Source organism: Stenella coeruleoalba (assembly GCF_951394435.1).
Source record: "Stenella coeruleoalba genome assembly, chromosome: 2".
Taxonomy (NCBI): Eukaryota; Metazoa; Chordata; class Mammalia; order Artiodactyla; family Delphinidae; genus Stenella; species Stenella coeruleoalba.
In genome coordinates, this window is record NC_137147.1 from 134,016,582 (window position 1) to 134,034,422 (window position 17,841).

General features: G+C 55.2%; 1 protein-coding gene across 1 annotated transcript in view; it reads right to left on the reverse strand.

Annotated features, from left to right (window-relative positions):
* Positions 1-17,841, reverse strand: part of CCDC33 (coiled-coil domain containing 33) — a 119,951-nt gene that overhangs the window by 90,965 nt on the left and 11,145 nt on the right. Inside the window, 1 exon segment of the mRNA XM_079913612.1 lies at positions 1,647-1,808. Coding sequence (XP_079769738.1) covers positions 1,647-1,808 — 162 coding nt within the window.

Consider the following 17,841-nt stretch of genomic DNA (forward strand, 5'->3'; position numbering starts at 1 on the left):
CGGGGGGCTCGCACTGAAAGCCCTTTTCAGGTCCTGACAGCTGGGCCTTCTTTCTCAGAAGCCCTCCCTTCTGCTTTCATTTGCATCTCATTAGCACCTCCTCGGCTGGTGGCAGCTCAGCCGCCCGGAGCCCTGGAACGCAGGCTGCAGGCTCGCCTAGGCCCTGCTCCCTGCCCCCTCTCTGGGTGGAGATGGGTGCACGGATGCACCAACCCCTCCACACCCCTCACCCAGGCTCCGCGGCTTGGCTCCCGCTGCGCGTTCCCATGGCAACCGGGTGATGGCGCAGGTCGCGGTGGCTCTGTCGAGAAGCCAGGGGCCGCCCAACTCCCCGCCCCACCGCCCAAGCTGGATTGGTGATAGGCGGGGCCTCAATCTCCCGAGATGATCGGCGATAATTGGTTTATGGAAATAGCTGAGGGGAGAAGGCGAGCTCCCTGCCAAGCCTGCTCTCAGCCACCTGTCCTTCTTCACCACGGAAATGGAGTCGGGGGAGGGGAGGGCCGAGGAGCTGGGCAGGGGAAATGGGGCTTTGGAGACAAGCGTTTCACCTGTTGGGCTCCAGCACCTCATCTATCCCACTTTCACTGTGTGTGTGTGTGTTGGGGAGGGGTTGTTGTCATAGTAACCTGGGGTGTTTGCCTCAGTGCTCCTTGACCCCTAAGTGTGCTCAGGCCTATACCGGGCATATTGTTGGGGAAATGGAGAGGGAGACATGGGATCTGTCCATGGGAGCCCCAGTTTAGGGGACAGAGGAGCAGCACATAACTTCATTTATATAAAGTACGTCAGACCAGTGTTGCCACTGCTGTCCGTCTCCAAAGGAGAGAGAGCTCAGCTTGGACGGGCGCCTGGAGGAGGAGGATCGCAACAAGGCTTTGAAAGTGGATTTTGGCAGATGTTGGCGTAGGCACTCCCCAAAAGAAAATGTGGGCAAAGCCTGTAGGCAGGCACTGAATGCTGCTGGTATTGGTAGAGATGGGGAGGGGTAGGTAGCTTGGTGGGGAGGCCCCAGTGGCTCCCAGTGTCTACAGAAGGGGCTAAGGGATGGCAAGCTCATGGGAGGGGATTACTGCACGGGGCTTTATAATCAAGACTGAGTAGATATCCAACATCCATACAGAAGCTTGACTGTCACCCCGATACCCTTCCAGGAGAAGTGAGGCCCATGAAGGGGGATGTGGACATGGCATGGCAGGCCTCGCTTGGACACCGGGCTGTGACAAGTGTGTACCCTGACTCCGGCTGGTTGGAGGGGAGCGTGCATTAAAGGATCAGAAGGAACTAGGGAAGCACCTGTAATAGAAATGACCGGAGAAGTGGTGGGGGCCAAGGAGGAGGATCCTACCCCAGGACGGGGCATGGTAGGATGGGGCACTCAGAGGCTGGGAGAGCAGCCCTTAGTCCTTCTCTTTCCTTTGACCATCACCTCCCACTGAGTCCAGCCCAGGCCTCTGCATCCAGGGGCCCTGCCCCACTGAGGCCGATTTGTGGCCAAACACTGGTCAGCTGGTTGTGGGATCACGGAGTGGCTCTTCCCTCCTTCCCCAGCCCTTTGGGTGCTCATATTCCAAATATCCGTACCCTGGTTTCTGCTCCAGCTTGGACACCATCCCCTGCCCTCACTCTCAGCCAGCTGCTTGCACTACCACATAGGGCCATGGCTCAGAGCCATCCTTAGAGGCAGGAAGGTTGGTGGCCCCATGGAGAATGACTGGGATGACCTCCTTATCGGAGGGAGACAGGTGGCTGATGACAGAGTCCACATTCTGGGAGGTATTCATGGGCTCCTCTGGGCCCTCGGTGACCCGTGGGGAAAGCCAAGGCTGAGCACCGCTTCCAGTGTGCTCACCTCCCTTTACTGCCTCCCTATAACTCTAGCCCCCTCTCGGTTCCCCTCCGAGTGGCTGTTTCCCTCTGTCAGCCCCACAGCCAGTCTGGAACTACAGGGGCAGTCACCTTTGACCCCGTTTTCTCCCTACCTCTGTCCCACACTCCACGTGTCTGTCTCCCTCTTGCTTCCTCCAGTCCTGAATCTATCACTTCCTGCAGAATGAGACAGGCCACTTCACCTTTCCAGTCCAGTCCCACCTCTAAGCCTTTGCTTTTGCTGGTATCCTTGCCTGTAATTTCTAAATCCTGCCCTACTTTTGAGGTTCTAGCAATTGGCCCTCTTTGCTCCTGCAACCTCACCCCAGGCCAGCTGTCACTTCAGGTCCCTCCTGTGCACAGCGCTTTACAGTTTACAAAGCCTCTCCACATCCATGGAGTCACCCAAAGCATTAAGTAGGGAGGAATGAATGTGTCTTTCCCAGATGCCTCATCCCTCGTCTACCCAGAAAACCCTGCGGACCAGGAAGGAGGAGAGCTGCCTGCCTGCACACGGGGCCTCCTAGGCCGCTTGCCCCAAGCAGACATACGTGCAGGAGCTCAACAGCTCAGCATCTTGTGGATTCACACGCTGGAAAGCAGAACCCTGAACCAAGACAGCGAAGTGGGAAAGGGAGGGAGCTTACCAAGGCCCGGGGCAGGCTCAGTTGGACTCCGGAGGCAGTGGGGAATCCAGGGAGGGTAGCAGAGTCAGGGTATGGACGTGGGGCTGCTGAGGCTGAGGTGTCCTGTCCTCCCTCGGCACTGGCTGCCTGGCTCTCATTCCCAGTCCCGGGGGGTTGACACAGTTGACCCAGGTTAAGCGTCATCTGGCAGGAGGCCACCCCCCCACCTTCTGTCCCTCCCGCTGATTAATCAGCACCAGCTGATGTGAGAGGCCCTCCTGGCCCTGGGGGAGAAGCAGTGGACCTCTTCAGGTTGGAGATGGGGCCCTGGGGGAGGGCGTCACTGGGGGCTGACCCTCTTATCTGGGAAGCTTGGCCTGTCGGTCCTGCATTTCAGGGCAGGCTGTGGCAGTGGTGGCGGAGTCCTCAGAGCGGGAAGAGTCCACGGAGACCATAGAGAACCATGTGAGACAGAGGCCCAGAGAAGAGGAGGGCCTGGTCCGAGGCAGGCTTTGTGCTGGTGGCAGCCCCAGCAGGCTGGGTCCCCTGACTCCGTCCTGATGAGCACTGAGTGTCTGGAGGGCTGGCTTTAAACCAGCTCTACCTCTCACCACGGCGGGACCCTAAGCCAGTTGTGCTCTGAGAATCGGTTTCCCCAATGGAACGATGAGTGCTTACACCAGACCGTCTGAAAGTTGCCCTGCTTCCTCTGTGAGGGTCCAGGTTCCCCATACACTTCTCCCCCTTTGAGCCTGGGGGTCCCGGGCACATTGGCTTCTGACTCTGGGAAGCCTCCGGGCCGAGGCAAAGGGGAGAGCTTTTTATGGTTGTTCTTTCATGCAGTTCCCTGCGCTACTCCAGTCTGTCAGCATCTCCTGCCAGCTCTACCTTCACACCATGTCTAGAATCTGACCTCTTCTCACCATCTCCGCTTGGATTCAAGACATGGAATTCCTGCACTTGCCTCCTCATTGCTTTCTCATCTCTGTTTGCTCTGGCCCTCCCTCTGCCCTGCCCCATCTCACAGAACAGCCGGAGTGATCCTCTACAAATTTCAACCAGACCACATCACTTCTCTGCTCAAAATCCGGCAGCAGTAGCTCCTTGTTTCACACAGAGCCTCACTGTGGCCTGTAAGGACGATACACTCTGCTCCAGGAAGCTGACCTCGTCTCATCTCTGGGCCCCTTGCCCACTCACTCCAGCCACACTGGCCTTCTAGTGGTTTCTCGCAACCACCAAGCTGGCTCTTGCCTCCCAGCCTTTGCCCTGGCTGACCCTTCTGCCTGGACTGCTCTTCCCTACATGTCCATCTCTGCGGCTTGTTCCTTCACTTCCTGCACGTCTGACTCTTTCTCAGAAAGACCTTCCTGGTACAGGCTGTGGTCCTTGCCTAACAAGATGACTAATTAGGAGGTGAGAACATCACCCCCCTCCCCAGCCCCAGAAGTGACAGCCCTACAGAGACTCTCCTTCCCTTCCTCTGGCTGAGGAGCCCCTCCCCCAACCCAGGACTCAGCAGAAGCCATCCCCATCTGCAGAGGTGTTGAAAGCTGCCCCCTCCTCCCCTGTTCCTCTGCCAGGCCAGGGCGGGAGGAGGGGGAGGGAGGTCAGTACTCAGAAGGAATGCCTGCCAGGTGGAGGAGGAAAGAAGGAGAAGCAGCCACAAAGCCACCCCCTACCCTCATAGATCAGTGTTCTACCCTCACTGCACACCCCGTAACCCACTCACTCCCCAGCAGGTTTGATCTGGTTTGGTGATATAGGAGCAGGACTAGCAGCCTAGGGGTCGAGAGACCTAGGTTTCAGCCCGGCTATGCCCCCAACTCTCTAGGTGACCTCTCTGAGCCTTAATTTTCCCACCTGGTCAGTGGGGATATCTGGAACGGTTTGTAATTCAGCCTTCCTAATAACTGGCCTGAGGTTCTTGCAGTGAGGTCAGGAGAGGTGACTAATGTCCCTCCCACTCCCAGATTCCCAGGAACTGCCTCAGATGGTAGCTCCAGCCCCCTGATTGCTGTGATGAGCACCCTAGGGCCCCAGAAGTGAGGGCCCAGCAGCATGGCAGTTGCCCAAAGGCTCTCAGTGACTCCCTGGCAGCCCCAAGTCCAGCCAGGCATTTGGCAGACCAGGCCATGAGTGGTGCCTCACCTACGTCCTCTGCGTCCTCTGCACCCTCTATGTCCTCTGTGCCTCCCCTCTGGGACAACTGTCTGGGACATAAAGCTTGCAGGGGGTTTGGCAAGAGCTGCTCATGCTTCACCTTTGGGCGTGAGGCCCGCTGCCGGGCTGGCGCCTCCTGGGGAGGCCTGCAGGTGTGTGTGCACTGGGCAGGCTGGGCCCAGGGCCAGGGAGGCCTGGGGCCAAGTAGGAGGCCTCGAGGGGGGACAGTGGGCCAACTTTTCTGCCTTCCCCTCTTTCCTGCCTATGTCTGGATGGGAATCTGCAGGCTTCCCTCAGACGTGTGCCGGCGTCAGGACTGATGTCCTCTCCACGCCCCGCCCTTCCCAGGCCCACACTGGAGACTTCAGGGAACAGAAAATGTACAGGCTGGGTTACATGTGGGGCAGTGAACTGTGGGTGATGACGAAACTAAGTATGAGGTCCTACAAACCCATCTGTAGGGGTGACATGAGCCCGAGGAAGGGAATTCACTTCCCCCGAAGACACCTCCTGCAGGCCAGGAGCAGAGCTGGATACTTACACACCACTGGTTTGCTCCCTGTTGACTCATGCAGCACTGCTAGGGTGTGGAAGTAAGTGGGCAGTATTTCTAGGCAGAGGTTTAGCTGGTTTACCACCGCCCAAGGCCACTCAGCCGGTACTGGCAGGGCAGGGTTATGATTCCAAAGCACAGCTCTCTCAGCTGCTCCACTGGGGCCTGGCATGTGGGAAGGCTCAGAAGTTGCTAATTCCAACGTCTTACCCTCCAGACAGCCTGCCTTGCCCTCAATAAGCCAGGATTAGCCAGCAGATGTCCTGAAGGACCTGTGACTGCCCATCACTCAGGGCATTTGGGGATATGAGTGCTGGGGGGAGGGGACAAGGTGGGAGGGAGTAGGAAGATTGCACCAGCAGTGAAGGAGTTAATGGCCTATCGGGAAGGGACTTAAATTGGTTCTCCTGAAGGGAGAGATGGAAGAAGACAGTCTCCTCCACCCTCCCCTGGCCACTCCTCTGCCCAGCAATCTGGGAGGCCATGGGAAGCAAGGAAGCCAAGTTCTACCCTCCAGGACGCCCCTGGATCTGAAAGCCATGCCACTGGAGAGGCTCTGATGGTGGCCAGAGGAGGGGGCACTGGGCTGGGAATAGTCATTTGGGCTAATTCACTCCAGGGGCCTCTGTTTCCTCAGCTCTATCACCAGGGCTTCGAGTTGAAAATGGTCCCTCATGTTCCTTCTCGTTTCAGCATCTAAACTTGCCCGGGAGCTATGACGGCCATGGTGAGGCCCTTCTATAGGTGAGGAAACAGGCTCAGGGACACAAAAGCCCTTGCACCAAAGCACACAGCTTAGCTCACAGGCACAGAGCCGGAAATAGAACCAGGGTCCATCCACCTCCACTTCCTGCTGTCTCTCCTCTCCTCTCTCACCAGCCGTTCTTTGTATGTGATGTGCTTTCTCTGGGCCACGATGTATACACTCTAAAGCTCATAACCCGAGTAGCTAGTACTAGCACGTGGTACTAACAATAGGAGTTGTGGTGTCTGGAGAAGTAGAGGCTTTTCAAAAGGACACAGAAGTCAAAACTCACAAAGAAAAGGATTGATATGATTACATTAAAAAATCCATACTGGGGCTTCCCTGGTGGCGCAGGGGTTAAGAATCCACCTGCCAATGCAGGGGACACGGGTTCCAGCCCTGGTCCCAGAAGATCCCACATGCCGCAGAGCAACTAAGCCCGTGGGCCACAACTACTGAGCCTGCGCTCTAGAGCCTGCGAGCCACAACTACTGAGTCCACGTGCCACAACTACTGAAGCCCGCGTGCCTAGAGCCCGAGCTCCACAACAAGAGAAGCCACCGCAATGAGAAGCCCGCACACCACAATGAAGAGTAGCCCCTGCTCGCTGCAACTAGAGAAGGCCACGCGCAGCAACAAAGACCCAACGCAGCCAAAAAATAATAAATAAATAAATTTATTTTAAAAAAAATCCATGCCAACTTCTATAATGTTTCAAAATTCACCACAACACATAAAAAAAAAAGACAAACTGGACGGAATATCTGCAGTATATATAAAAGGATGGATATCCCTAATACATACACAAAGAACTGAAACCTGTAAACATTACCATAACAAAAAAGACATGAGTGGAGGACTCACAAAGAAATACTAATATGTGATATTAATATGTGACATGTAATTATGTACATTATGAACATCCTTATATGGGATTCTACCCAGCTATCAAAAATGTTTCCCAAAGCTATGAATCAAATAAAACAAATCTGGCTCCTTCTCAGGGCTCCCATGCACCCTCCCTGGATCCCCGAATCCGGTTGGGTGGGCAGGTGGGAATGAGCTCCGGAACCACCTGGCAGCTTAGGGCCCCCAGGTCAGGCTGGCTGGGTGCCTGGTCCCACGTGTCTGACATTCTGGAAGGAGGCTTAAAGCAGGAGGATGGAGTCGAGAGGAGGAGCCAACTATGGGTAGAGAACACAAGGAACCAGAGACACCAAAGTCAAGGGTAATAAAGTAGAAACCGCACTGGGGTCTCGGTACCCTTAGCTGTTTGTTTTATTTGACCTAAGAGTGTAACTGCAAAGAGGGTGTTCCCTAGTTAGCAACTACCTGTGTACCTTTGGCAAGTGACACAGTGAAGGGCATGGGTTCAGCCTTGCCAGTTAGCACAAGTAAGGGTCATGCTGCTCTGTCACTGCTATTAAGCACCTATCATGTGTCAGGCGCTCTTCTGAGTACTGGGAATAGAGTAGTGATGGAAACAGACAAAAAATCCCTTCTCTCCAGACATTGGAGCATTTGTGGCCGGGGGAGGGGGCTGGGCCAGCGCTGGGAGACGGTGGAGCAGTGGGGCATGGGCACTGCCAGGGCAGCAACCTGGGAATCTCCTGGAGGATCTTGGAGGATGACGGTGAGCGATCGCAATAGGCTCTCGGAGCCTCTGTGACACACCAGCGACAAGAGGACAAAAACTCCCTTCCAGGCTGTGTATGTGTGTGTGTGGGGGGGTGTGATATACCCAGTTCAAGCTACGTTTCTCTCTGGGTCACAGGGAGATGGGCAGAAATCACGAGACTGAGTTGATGACACCTGCAGGCACACCGCATTTCAGAGCCCATGTGTTCCAGGAGTATAGGACACCCCACCGGGAAGAGCCACAGCGCCTACCTCCTTCCCCATTTCACAGCTGTGAAAACTGAGGCCCAGAGAAAGGAAGCTTCTGTCATGATTCAGGAGCAAACAAAATAAGGGACTTTGAAGGAGAGATGAGTTCATGCAGGTGCACACCCCATGCCCCCAGGCCTCAGCTTTTTCTCTTTTCCATACCATCCTCTTGCAGGCAGGAGTGTTTGGCCTTGTTTGCCAATCTTGAGGAGCAGTACTTGGTATTGCTGGGTGATCAGTCCTGCTCAGACAGCTGGCCTGGGTACCTTGGGGTCTTTGGGGGTGGCGCACAGTATGGAGCACCAGTGTGGGCTCAGGGGTACCAGACACCGGCTCTGGGACCTGGGCAGGGGGAAGGAGGAGGGCAAGTGTCTAACACTTTCTCAGCAGGGAGACATTCTGCGAGCGGAGGTGATGTGTGGGCTCTGGGCCATGGCCAGCTGGGCAGGGGTCAGCTGCTGGGCAATCGGCTCTTGGAACCCCCAGAAGGTAAAGATAGGGGTGGACCGCTCTCTGCCCAGACCTGGAAAAGCAGTGAGCTCTTCCACCCACTTGGGTCACCTGGGCAACACTGTGTGAGATCCCAGGGCAGGGCAGAAGTCACACAGACACCTGTCAGGTGCAGTGGCGGGGGAGTCCGAAGCCCTTCCTCCTATTCCTGGGGTTGTGTCCTGCCTGCTCTCCGGCATTCAGTCCTCATCCTTCCTGCTCTGGGTACCCCAAACAGCCCATCAACCAAGATTCACCAGTGGTCCTGTGTGCCCGGTCACATGCTGACCACAGTGCCGGAAAGGAGGAGACCCAGACACTGCCTGCAAGGAAGTTGCAGCTTGGTTGGAAAAACAGCTATTTCTGTTAGTGAACCTGCCGGCATCCTGCCTCTTTGGATGCCTTTAGCCTTCTGTTTGTATAATAGTAATAAACACAAAGTTCAGGAGAATGGTTTCCTCTTGGAGGGTGTGTGGGAAGATGGGGGAGAGAACGGGAAATAAGTAGATGTGGTATTGTAACGTTGTCCCCTTAGACTGGGTGGTCAGTTAAGAGGTGTTCATTATATTATTGAAAATAAATGATAAATAACTAAAGAGGGCTATGTACGGGTCAACAATTGTTCTAGAGTATGGACCAAAGATTACGACTGATCCAATTCTGAGCTCCACAAGAAATGATTACATAAATAACGACTCTTTTTTTTTTGAGCACTTACCACATGCCGGGCACGGTTCTGCCACCGTGAGATGGCAGAAAGAGGAGTGACTGGCCCTTGGCATGGGGGTGGAGTCTGCTCCATGGGGAGACGAGGTGGAACTGGCCTCAAAGGATGATCAATACGGGGTGGGGTTGAGAGATGTCTGGAAGACCCCTGTGGCCTGCCCCATTCTTTGGCCAGCTGCTTCAGACACCATACGGAGGGTTCTTCCCATTTTCCTTGGTTTGGGGGCCGAGAGCAGGCCCACCCTGGCAGCAGAAAAGCTGAGGACTCACCTTTGATTAGAACTGAAAGGTCACCAGCCAAGGTCACCCAGATGGTTGGGGATGCACGCTGTGAGTCCCACTTCCAGGTTTCTCCCCTCCCAGGCCTGGGCCGACACTGTCACAATCGAGCATGCGTGGAGAAGGCCTCAGTGGGTGGTTCCCCAGTCTCCCTAGAGTGCCTCCCCCTTCCACTCAGTCCCAAGCGCCTGCCGCCACACCTCCTTAAATCCTGCGCCCTAACTGCCTTGCCTGCCCTGCCCTGCAGCTCCCCGCTGGCATCTGAGCTTTCTACAGCTGCAGCTCCCAGCCCGTCGGCCTTCCTGCCTGGGAAGAAGATAATGCAATTGGGCACTGGTTCCAGGCCGTCTGGCTCCAGAGCCCTAGTGAGCCCTGAGCCCTGCACACTCAGCAGCCAACGGAAAGAGGGCCTTCCCACCGCCTCACTCGCTGGCTGCCCGGCTCCCTGGACCAAGGGCCCCTGGGACACTCACTCCTGTGCTACACTAACCTTCCCTCCAGAACTGCTTACTCCTCACCAGTGAGACGGCCATCAGCCTGGGGACTGGATGTGGCTCTCCTACCTAACAACACTACGAACCCCATCCCCCCTCCCGCGCACGCTCTTCTACCTGCCTCATGGCCCTTTCCCAGGAAGGGGAACTCCGCCTCCCCCAGCCAAGGGAAATGAGCCTGCTCCCCAGATGTCCAGAAGATCTTCTGCTCCCCTGCCAAGGGGACCAGCCCCAAGCTCTGATGACTCAAGGAGATTCCACTGTTAGGGGAAGCAGGTAATGATTGATCTCACGGCTAATAAGTAACCCTACCCGACCCCTCCCCTCAGGAGAGAACACTTGGTGCTGTATCATTTGGTAGGGCCAGGGGTTAAACACAGCCATTAGGGAGCCCACAGTCACTGCACACTGGATCTGAGGCTGGCTCTTGGGGAAGGAGGGGTCCTGCTTCTTCCGCTGGCTTTGCACTGGGCTTGCTGGGCGGCAGGAAGAGCCTACCCCTCCACCTCCCCCATTCTTTCACCACCACTTCCCCACCCCCATCACTTTCTCTCCATTTCTTTTGGGCAGTTGAATTGGGCTTCTGGGAAAGGGAAGGGATAGATGAGGTGGAAATTTAGTGTGATTTTTGTAGCAAATAGCAGCCAATAGCTGTGTGATCTTGGTTCACATACTAACCCTCTCTGAGCTTTGGTTCCCTTCTTTATACAGTGGGGAAACCAGGCAGCTTTGAGGACTGAAAGAGACAATGCCGGTCAAGCCCTTAGTGCTGATACTCATTTAAGTTCTCCAGAAATGCTCGCTCTTTTCCCTGCTAAACAACCTTGGACTTGGCAGGTTGTCCCCAGAAGAAATGGGCCAGAAAAGTGAGAAATGTCTGCAGGGTGCAGTCTCCCCCCAGCGCCTGAGCCTTCACCCCCACCTCAGATATCCCAGCCTCCCTCTTCTCTTCCCCAGACCCACTCTGTTCCCAGCTTCCAAGACCATGCCCACAGCCACCTTTCTCCAGGCAGCCCCCTCGCCAGAAATCTCTTCTCCCCTCCTACCTAAATCCAATTTATCCTCAGGGTCCAGCTCAAGACATTTCATCCAGGAAGCCCCCTTCTCTCCTGCTCTGAACAGTCCTCTGTCCACGGTAACACCTGCCTGTGCCTGTGTTTGTGAGTTCACTCCCGATAGGAAATAAACCTGAGGTCAAGTGCCTGCCCTTCCCCAAGTTATTGGCAATTGTCAGCCAAGGCAGTTCTTTTATTTTATTTTATTTTATTTTTGCAGTACGCGGGCCTCTCATTGTTGTGGCCTCTCCCGTCGCGGAGCACGGGCTCCGGACGCGCAGGCTCAGCGGCCATGGCTCACGGGCCCAGTCGCTCCGTGGCATGTGGAATCTTCCCAGACCAGGGCACGAACCCGTGTCCCCTGCATCGGCAGGCAGACTCTCAACCACTGCGCCACTGGGGAAGCCCAAGGTAGTTCCTTCAGAGGGCCTCTACCCTCCAAATGCCACTTCCCCTCAGCACCAGCAGTGTATACAGCAGATGCTCACTCATTGGCTGAAGGATGGCAGACTCCAGGAGGGCCCCCTCCTCAGATTACAGTGGTGAATCCACAGCCCACTAGGTCAGGGTCATCAGGGGCTGCTCTGACCTCACATCAGCTGAGGCTCAACCTGGGAGTTTCTGCAGAGAGATTTGGGGGTGAGTAGGGGAGGACTGGCTCCACCTTGTGCTTCAATTTCATCTCCCACTGGGGCCCCTGGGGGCCATTTCACACCCTACCCCTTAAGGCACTGGGCAGAGTTTGAGCTTAAGTCACTGCAGCCAGAGCTCTGCTGGGGGCACCCGGAAGCCCCTCTCTCTGTGGTTCCCTCCAGCCTGTCCTCCTTCCTGCCCTTAGTCCCGCCCACACCAAAGAAGCAGCCCAAGGACAGGGCCACCGGCTTCCTCTGAGAATGCTCCAACTGGGGAGCAGGTGAGTGTGGCAGGAGGGTCCTCTCCCGTCACCTATGGTGCTGGGCGGCTCCCATCTGTACCGTACATGCATTCTCCCTCTTCTCCACCCTGCGCTGTGCCCAGGAGGCTGACCCATGTGGCCACTTCAGGGGGTTCTGTTTGGGTTGGGTTTACGGGAGGGCCATCAGGGAGCTAGGAAGGTCCTCCTGACTGGTTCTCTGGGCTGGCTGGTCCCTCTCCCCAGGGCCACCCTGCCTAGCAGGCAGCACTCTCCATACAGCTGCCCCTCCAGGTCATCGTTCCCCCTCTTGCCTGTTCAGGTCTAAGAGACAGTGACGGCTCCTCTCACTTACTAGCCCCCAGGGGACTACACTGTCCCTTTTGTTTTTCCTAAACATCACTCTCAACTTTGCAAATAGCGCCTCTAATAAATTCCCCTCAAATGACAGAAGTTGAACGCCTTCTTTTTCCTACAAGGCCCTCAACTGATGCTCCTGCTGCGTGAGCCCTTTGTGGGCCTGAGCGCTCATCTGATAAATACCCTGGTGTTGCCGCCATGCATCACCTCCACATCTTCACACCCTGCTAACGATGAGTGAGCTCTTACTTTGTGCCAGGCGCTGTGCCCAGAGTTTACCTCACTGTCTCATTTCATCCTCACACTCACAGCCCCAGGAGTTATTGTTTTTACTCCATTTTAGAGAAGAGGAAACAGACGCTCTGAGAAATGAAGGGACTTGTCCAAACTTTGAAGCAACAGAGTTGGGATCCGAATGCAGATCTGCTGGCTCCAAAGCCTGTGGTCATAACCACCAAAGCATATTGCTTTTTCCTTTACTCCCAGGGCAAGGGGTCACATCTCTCCATCCTTCACTCCTAAAACTGGGACAACACGTAAAAGGTCAAGGTCAGAGATGAAAACACCCGACCTCTTGAATGGGGCCAGAGAGCTGCTCTGTGACAGTGCTGTCCACAGACAGCAAGAGTCAAAGGAGAGAGAGGCGGAGCATCCTGGAGGCTCACTGGGCAAGGCTGGGCCAGTCCCCTGTAAACCAGGGCAGAAGCTGGGGTGTCCAGAGGAGGCCATTGTATCCAGCACAAGTGCGTGGCAGTGTTGTTTGGTGGAGTCCTGGTGCTTCGGGGCTATGCCTGGGATCAAGCTCCCAGTTCCAGCTAAGCCCCTTCAAAGCAGCCTGTCTGCTGTCTGGGTGGTGGATCCTGGAGGCACTGGGCGGCTGCCCTCTGACCTTCCTCTGGTGCCCTACTAGGCAGAGGTGACCTGGATCTGCTCAGTCATTGGCTCCTGGGCCTAATGCATGTACCTCCGTCATGGCTTACTTGATAGTCCCAAACTTGTCACTGCGCCTCGTTTCTGTCCCTCAGGACTGACCAGCCTGGCCCAGCACCATCACACTGGGCAGCAAAAAACACCATCCACCGGCCTGGAATCCGCCAAGCGAGGCTTTAGCTGGGGCTCCTCCAGCCCCAGCCACAAGCATTTGCACAAGTCCTTTGACCAGCTGGGGCCTCAATTCCTCACCTGCAAAGCAGCAAGGAGAATCTACCTTGCAGGGGTGCGGTGAGGATCAGGTGAGAGAATGGACGCCTGGCACGTGGCAGGTGGCCCAGAAAACCGAGCTTCCCCCATGTTTACGCCAGTTTGTGCCAATCCGGAGCCCCTGCGGCCCCAGCTGTGCAACGGGAGACTTGGGGTGATTGTCACGGATATGCTATTCTCCTTGTGGGCTGACACCACGTCCCTTAGCTCAGCAGGCATGTTTATTGATCACCACATTGAAGGAGTCCTCTCAGCATTGGTAACCAGAGCTCTTGTTTGGGGCAGCCCAGGTCCCATCATCGTGCCATGAATCACTTTGCTAAAGAAGCAACGTGGCTTTTGGGCATTTTTCTTTTGCAGAATCAATAACTCGTTAACAAAGGACTGAATAAAGGGGTAAGCGGGGAAGGCCACCTGCTATTCCCTTCCATCAGGAGGGGGCGGAAGAGGGACCCTGCCAAGGTCGAGTGGCACCAAGGTCGAGGGGTCCACGCAGGGCAGAGAGGCCTGAGGGGGGGGTGGGCAGGAGGCTCAACCAGTTCCCTCACCCCAACTCTTCTGACCCACAAGTCTGACCAAGTTCCTCCTCTGCTTTGATAAACACTTCAGTAGGCTCCACTGCTCTCAGGAGAGATGCTGACTCTCTCAGGAGCCTCATGTTCGGCTCGCCTCAGCCCCTCGAGCCTCATTGCTGCCGATCCCTGCCTCACACCCACGCTCCAGCCACACTACACGTCTGCAGTCCCCTGAAAGGGCTCTGGTCTCTCCAGCCTCCTGGCCTTCACCTAAGCTCTGCCTGGACTGTCCCCCCTCTACCAGCCTGAATAAATCATCGTGTTTCTTCAAGACACAAATGGAACAACCTCGGGCAAATCTTCCCTGAAACCTTCCCCCGCTGCCTCCACTTCCACCCAGGGGCATCAGATGCATAGCCCCTGGGCCTCCCCCTGGCCTGGCTCATGACCCACTATTGACTTTTCTGGGAGAGGGTCTGTCTCCTCTGAGGGTAGAGACTGTGCCTGGTGATGCCTTGTCCCCAGGGCCCAGGCTGTTGCCTGGTACAGAACTGGTGTCAGGTGGGTGCTCATTGAATGAGTGAGGGATGACGTTAGCATCAGATGCTTCCCTCCTCTCCGCTAGTTCCCCAGATGCCCCCACTTCAGCCTGGGACAGTGATGCCTGCCCCCCAAACAGCCCTCTCTCTTCCAGAGAACAAGCCCTCAGGGGCCTTCTTCCCCTACTCGGGCATGAATATTCGGTGTGAACCTCATAAGAAGAGCTAACGATTAACAAGCGCCTGTTATGTGCCAGGCACTACGCTATGCATTTTACATCTGTTAACTCGGTGCTCACAACTGCGTGTGAGGTAGGTACAACTGTAACCCCCTTTTACAGATGGGAAAACAGAGGCAGTACCAGGAGCTGAACAGCCAAGCTTAGACCCAGGCCATGTGGCCGTAGAACCCGCATTTGTCATCACAGCCCTCTCCCTTAATGAGGTGCTTGTGGGGAGTTTGGGGGTGGGAGGGACAGCCCAGAGCACCCCACTCCCAGGATGGGGCCTCAGGGCCCACTCTGCAGCTGGAATGAGCCAGCAGGTCCGAGGAGCTCCAGTTACAGGAAACTGCTTACTCAGGCTTTACCTGCTGGGATCCCTTGATTCCCTCTCTCTCATTCCCTCCTCAGCACCTGCCCCTCGTCCACACCGGCTGCCCACCGTCTCTACCAGAGAGCAGAGCCTCCGGCCCTAATCTCATTTGCGACCATGAAATCGCATTTGCAGCGTATTAATGCAGCATGGAGCTGGCCCAGCCCTGCCTGTCTCCTGGAGGAGAGGAGCCTGGAAAGCAATCTTGTGGGGAGGTGCGTCCCAGAACACCCACCGACGAAAAGCAATTATGCTTTAAGAGGAAGATTAAAATAATATCCTCTGCAACAATCCCCACCCGAGGGCCTCAGCTCCACCCAGCCTCCACCACCTCCCGACCGTGATTCAAGGGAGGCTTCCTGCTCGGGGGCGGGGCGGCAGACTCAGTTCTCTCCCTCTGAGGAGGACGTGCCCCCAAGGCCTGGCCCCTCACCTGCCCCCGCATTCACCACTCTTTACCTCCCTGAGTTCCCCAAAGAAACTATGCCCTCTCAAGCCTCTGAGCCTTTGCCTAGGCTGTTCCCTCTGCCTGGAATGTAGCCCCCCAGCCCTTGTTTACCTGGCAGGCTGCCATTCACTCCGCATAATAATCATAGGTTAAGTTTTCGAGCACTTAGTGTGTTCTTTAAATTTACTACATGTTCAGGGGACTGTTGTCATTATTCCCATTTTATAGATGAAGAAAGAGGGCCACAGAGAAGTCCCATAGCTGGAAGGAGGCAGAGCAGGAATTTAAAGGAGAACATTCACCCTTTCGCCCAGGGTAAGCCCAGCTGCTTCCCTTCCTGTACCCATGACTGCAGTGGTCACACTGTGGTGTCTTTTCTCCCTGAGGACTCTGAGAGGCCAGGCCTGGAGGAGAATCGGGATTTAACAAATAATTCTTGGGTGGAAGAATCGACACACCTCCCTGCAGGGATAGAAGGGGTGCGAATGTGTGTCCCACTCTTGCCTCCGAAGCCGGAATTGGAATCTATTTGGAATCCCCTCTCCTCCAGGAAGGGCTCCTGGACTGCATGCAGTCAGGTTAGCATATCATTTAATCTTCATAATCACACTGCAAAGTAGGCATCATTATCCCCATATTACAGAGGAGAAAACAGAGGGTCAGAGAAGTGAAGTGATTCGATCAGGAACACTAAGTATGAGGCAGAGCAGGGATCTGAATTCATGCCTGAATCCAGCTTCGGTGTTGATCCACAGCATCTTCTTGGCAGTGACTCGCTCTCACTCCTCAGATAGGGTGGGTAAGGGCTGAATTCTGTGCTGGGGCTATTTATGCAACACTTCTTTCTGGGTGTCATCAGCCAACTCCAGTAGGCCAGGGAGTTTGCCTGGGGACTCTGAGGCACTGACAGCCCCAACCCCATCCCCAGTCCTGCTCCCAAACCACCCGGTACAACAATGAGCAACTGCCGTTAGGGTCAGCTTAACACTGAGTAATCTGTCTGGGCTGGACTTGGTGTGAGATGGGGCCACCAGGAAGAAATCTGTTTCCCCAAATGCTTGCCCATGAGCCTGTCATGTCGCCTAGAAAGCCCATTGAAGAATGAGTCTCCCTGGGAAAGAACACTACAAGTCATTCCCTCCTCTGTGCTGATTACTGTATCAGAAAAAGCAAAATAAATGGTGGGGACCTGGATTCTAGCCTGGCTTTGCTACTGAGTCAATAGGAAGCCATAAGTAAATGGTTTACTTCCCAAGGGCTCAGTTTCTTGCTCCAGAAAATGGACATTATCAAGGCTAACCTGCCCACCTCCCAAGACCCATGCAGTGCTCTAATGGGCTTTGTAGCTTCCCCCTTTGCCAGCCTGGCTCTGAGCAGCCTGGGCAAACGGTATAGCAAAGGGCTCAGAGCCTGGGAGCTGGCACTGACCCTCCATTCCCTCGGCATCCCCTGCAACTCCTCATCCCACAAACACGCTCTCTCCACTCCATCCTTTCTCCCTTCTTGCTGTTCCTTCACACACCTCATGCACCCACACCTTTGCTTACCCTGTTCTCTCCGCTTGAAAACGACTCTCCTCAGTCCCTACTGGAATCGCACCCATTCTTTTAGGCAGGGATCAGATGTTCCCCATTTGTGAGGTGGGTTTTAATGAACCAAGCAAATTTTCACCCTCTTCCTCCCCTGAGCCTCACAACCTCCGTGTCAGTGGGTACTGCTCTGCCCACTGTACAGATGAGGAACTTGAGGCCCAGGGAAGTAAGTGATTTGTTCAAAGTCATACAGCTCTTATGCAACTGCAAAATGGAGTCCTAAATCAAGGTCTTTTGATTCCCAGTCAGAACTGGCTTTCCTACGGCAGACTGAGTCCTTGATGACCACCCAGCTCATGCCCATCGCTTCCTCCCCAAGCTCCAGCAGCCCTCACAGTGAGCTTTTTAAGTCATGGTCTTCCAACTCCTCCTATTTCCTCTCCCCACCTAGCCTGGTGGCTCCCCAAGGGCTGGGAGATCAGCTACCTTGTTTACTTCTGGGGAGTGGATGGATGAATGGTTGGATGGACAGATGATCACTGTGGGCCAAAGGAGGTTGGACCATTGGACCCAAGGGCAGGCTGTCAGATCCAGGTAGAGAAAGGATATCCCTGACTCATCCGCCATCCATCCTGCTGGCCTCAGCTGCGCCTGAGCCCAGGGACTCTGCAGAACCAGCCGGGGACCCAGGCTGGGGTGTCTCGGCTGACTCCTGACGGGCCAACCCCTCACCAGGGCCATGGCAGGCCAACTGGGCAGTCAACTTTCTTTCCCTTCTGCCCTCCCCCATCCGCTGTTTAATATTAGAGACCAGGTATTTATTTTTTTCTTAAAAAATATTTATTTATTTTTAGCTGCGTTGGGTCTTCGTTGCT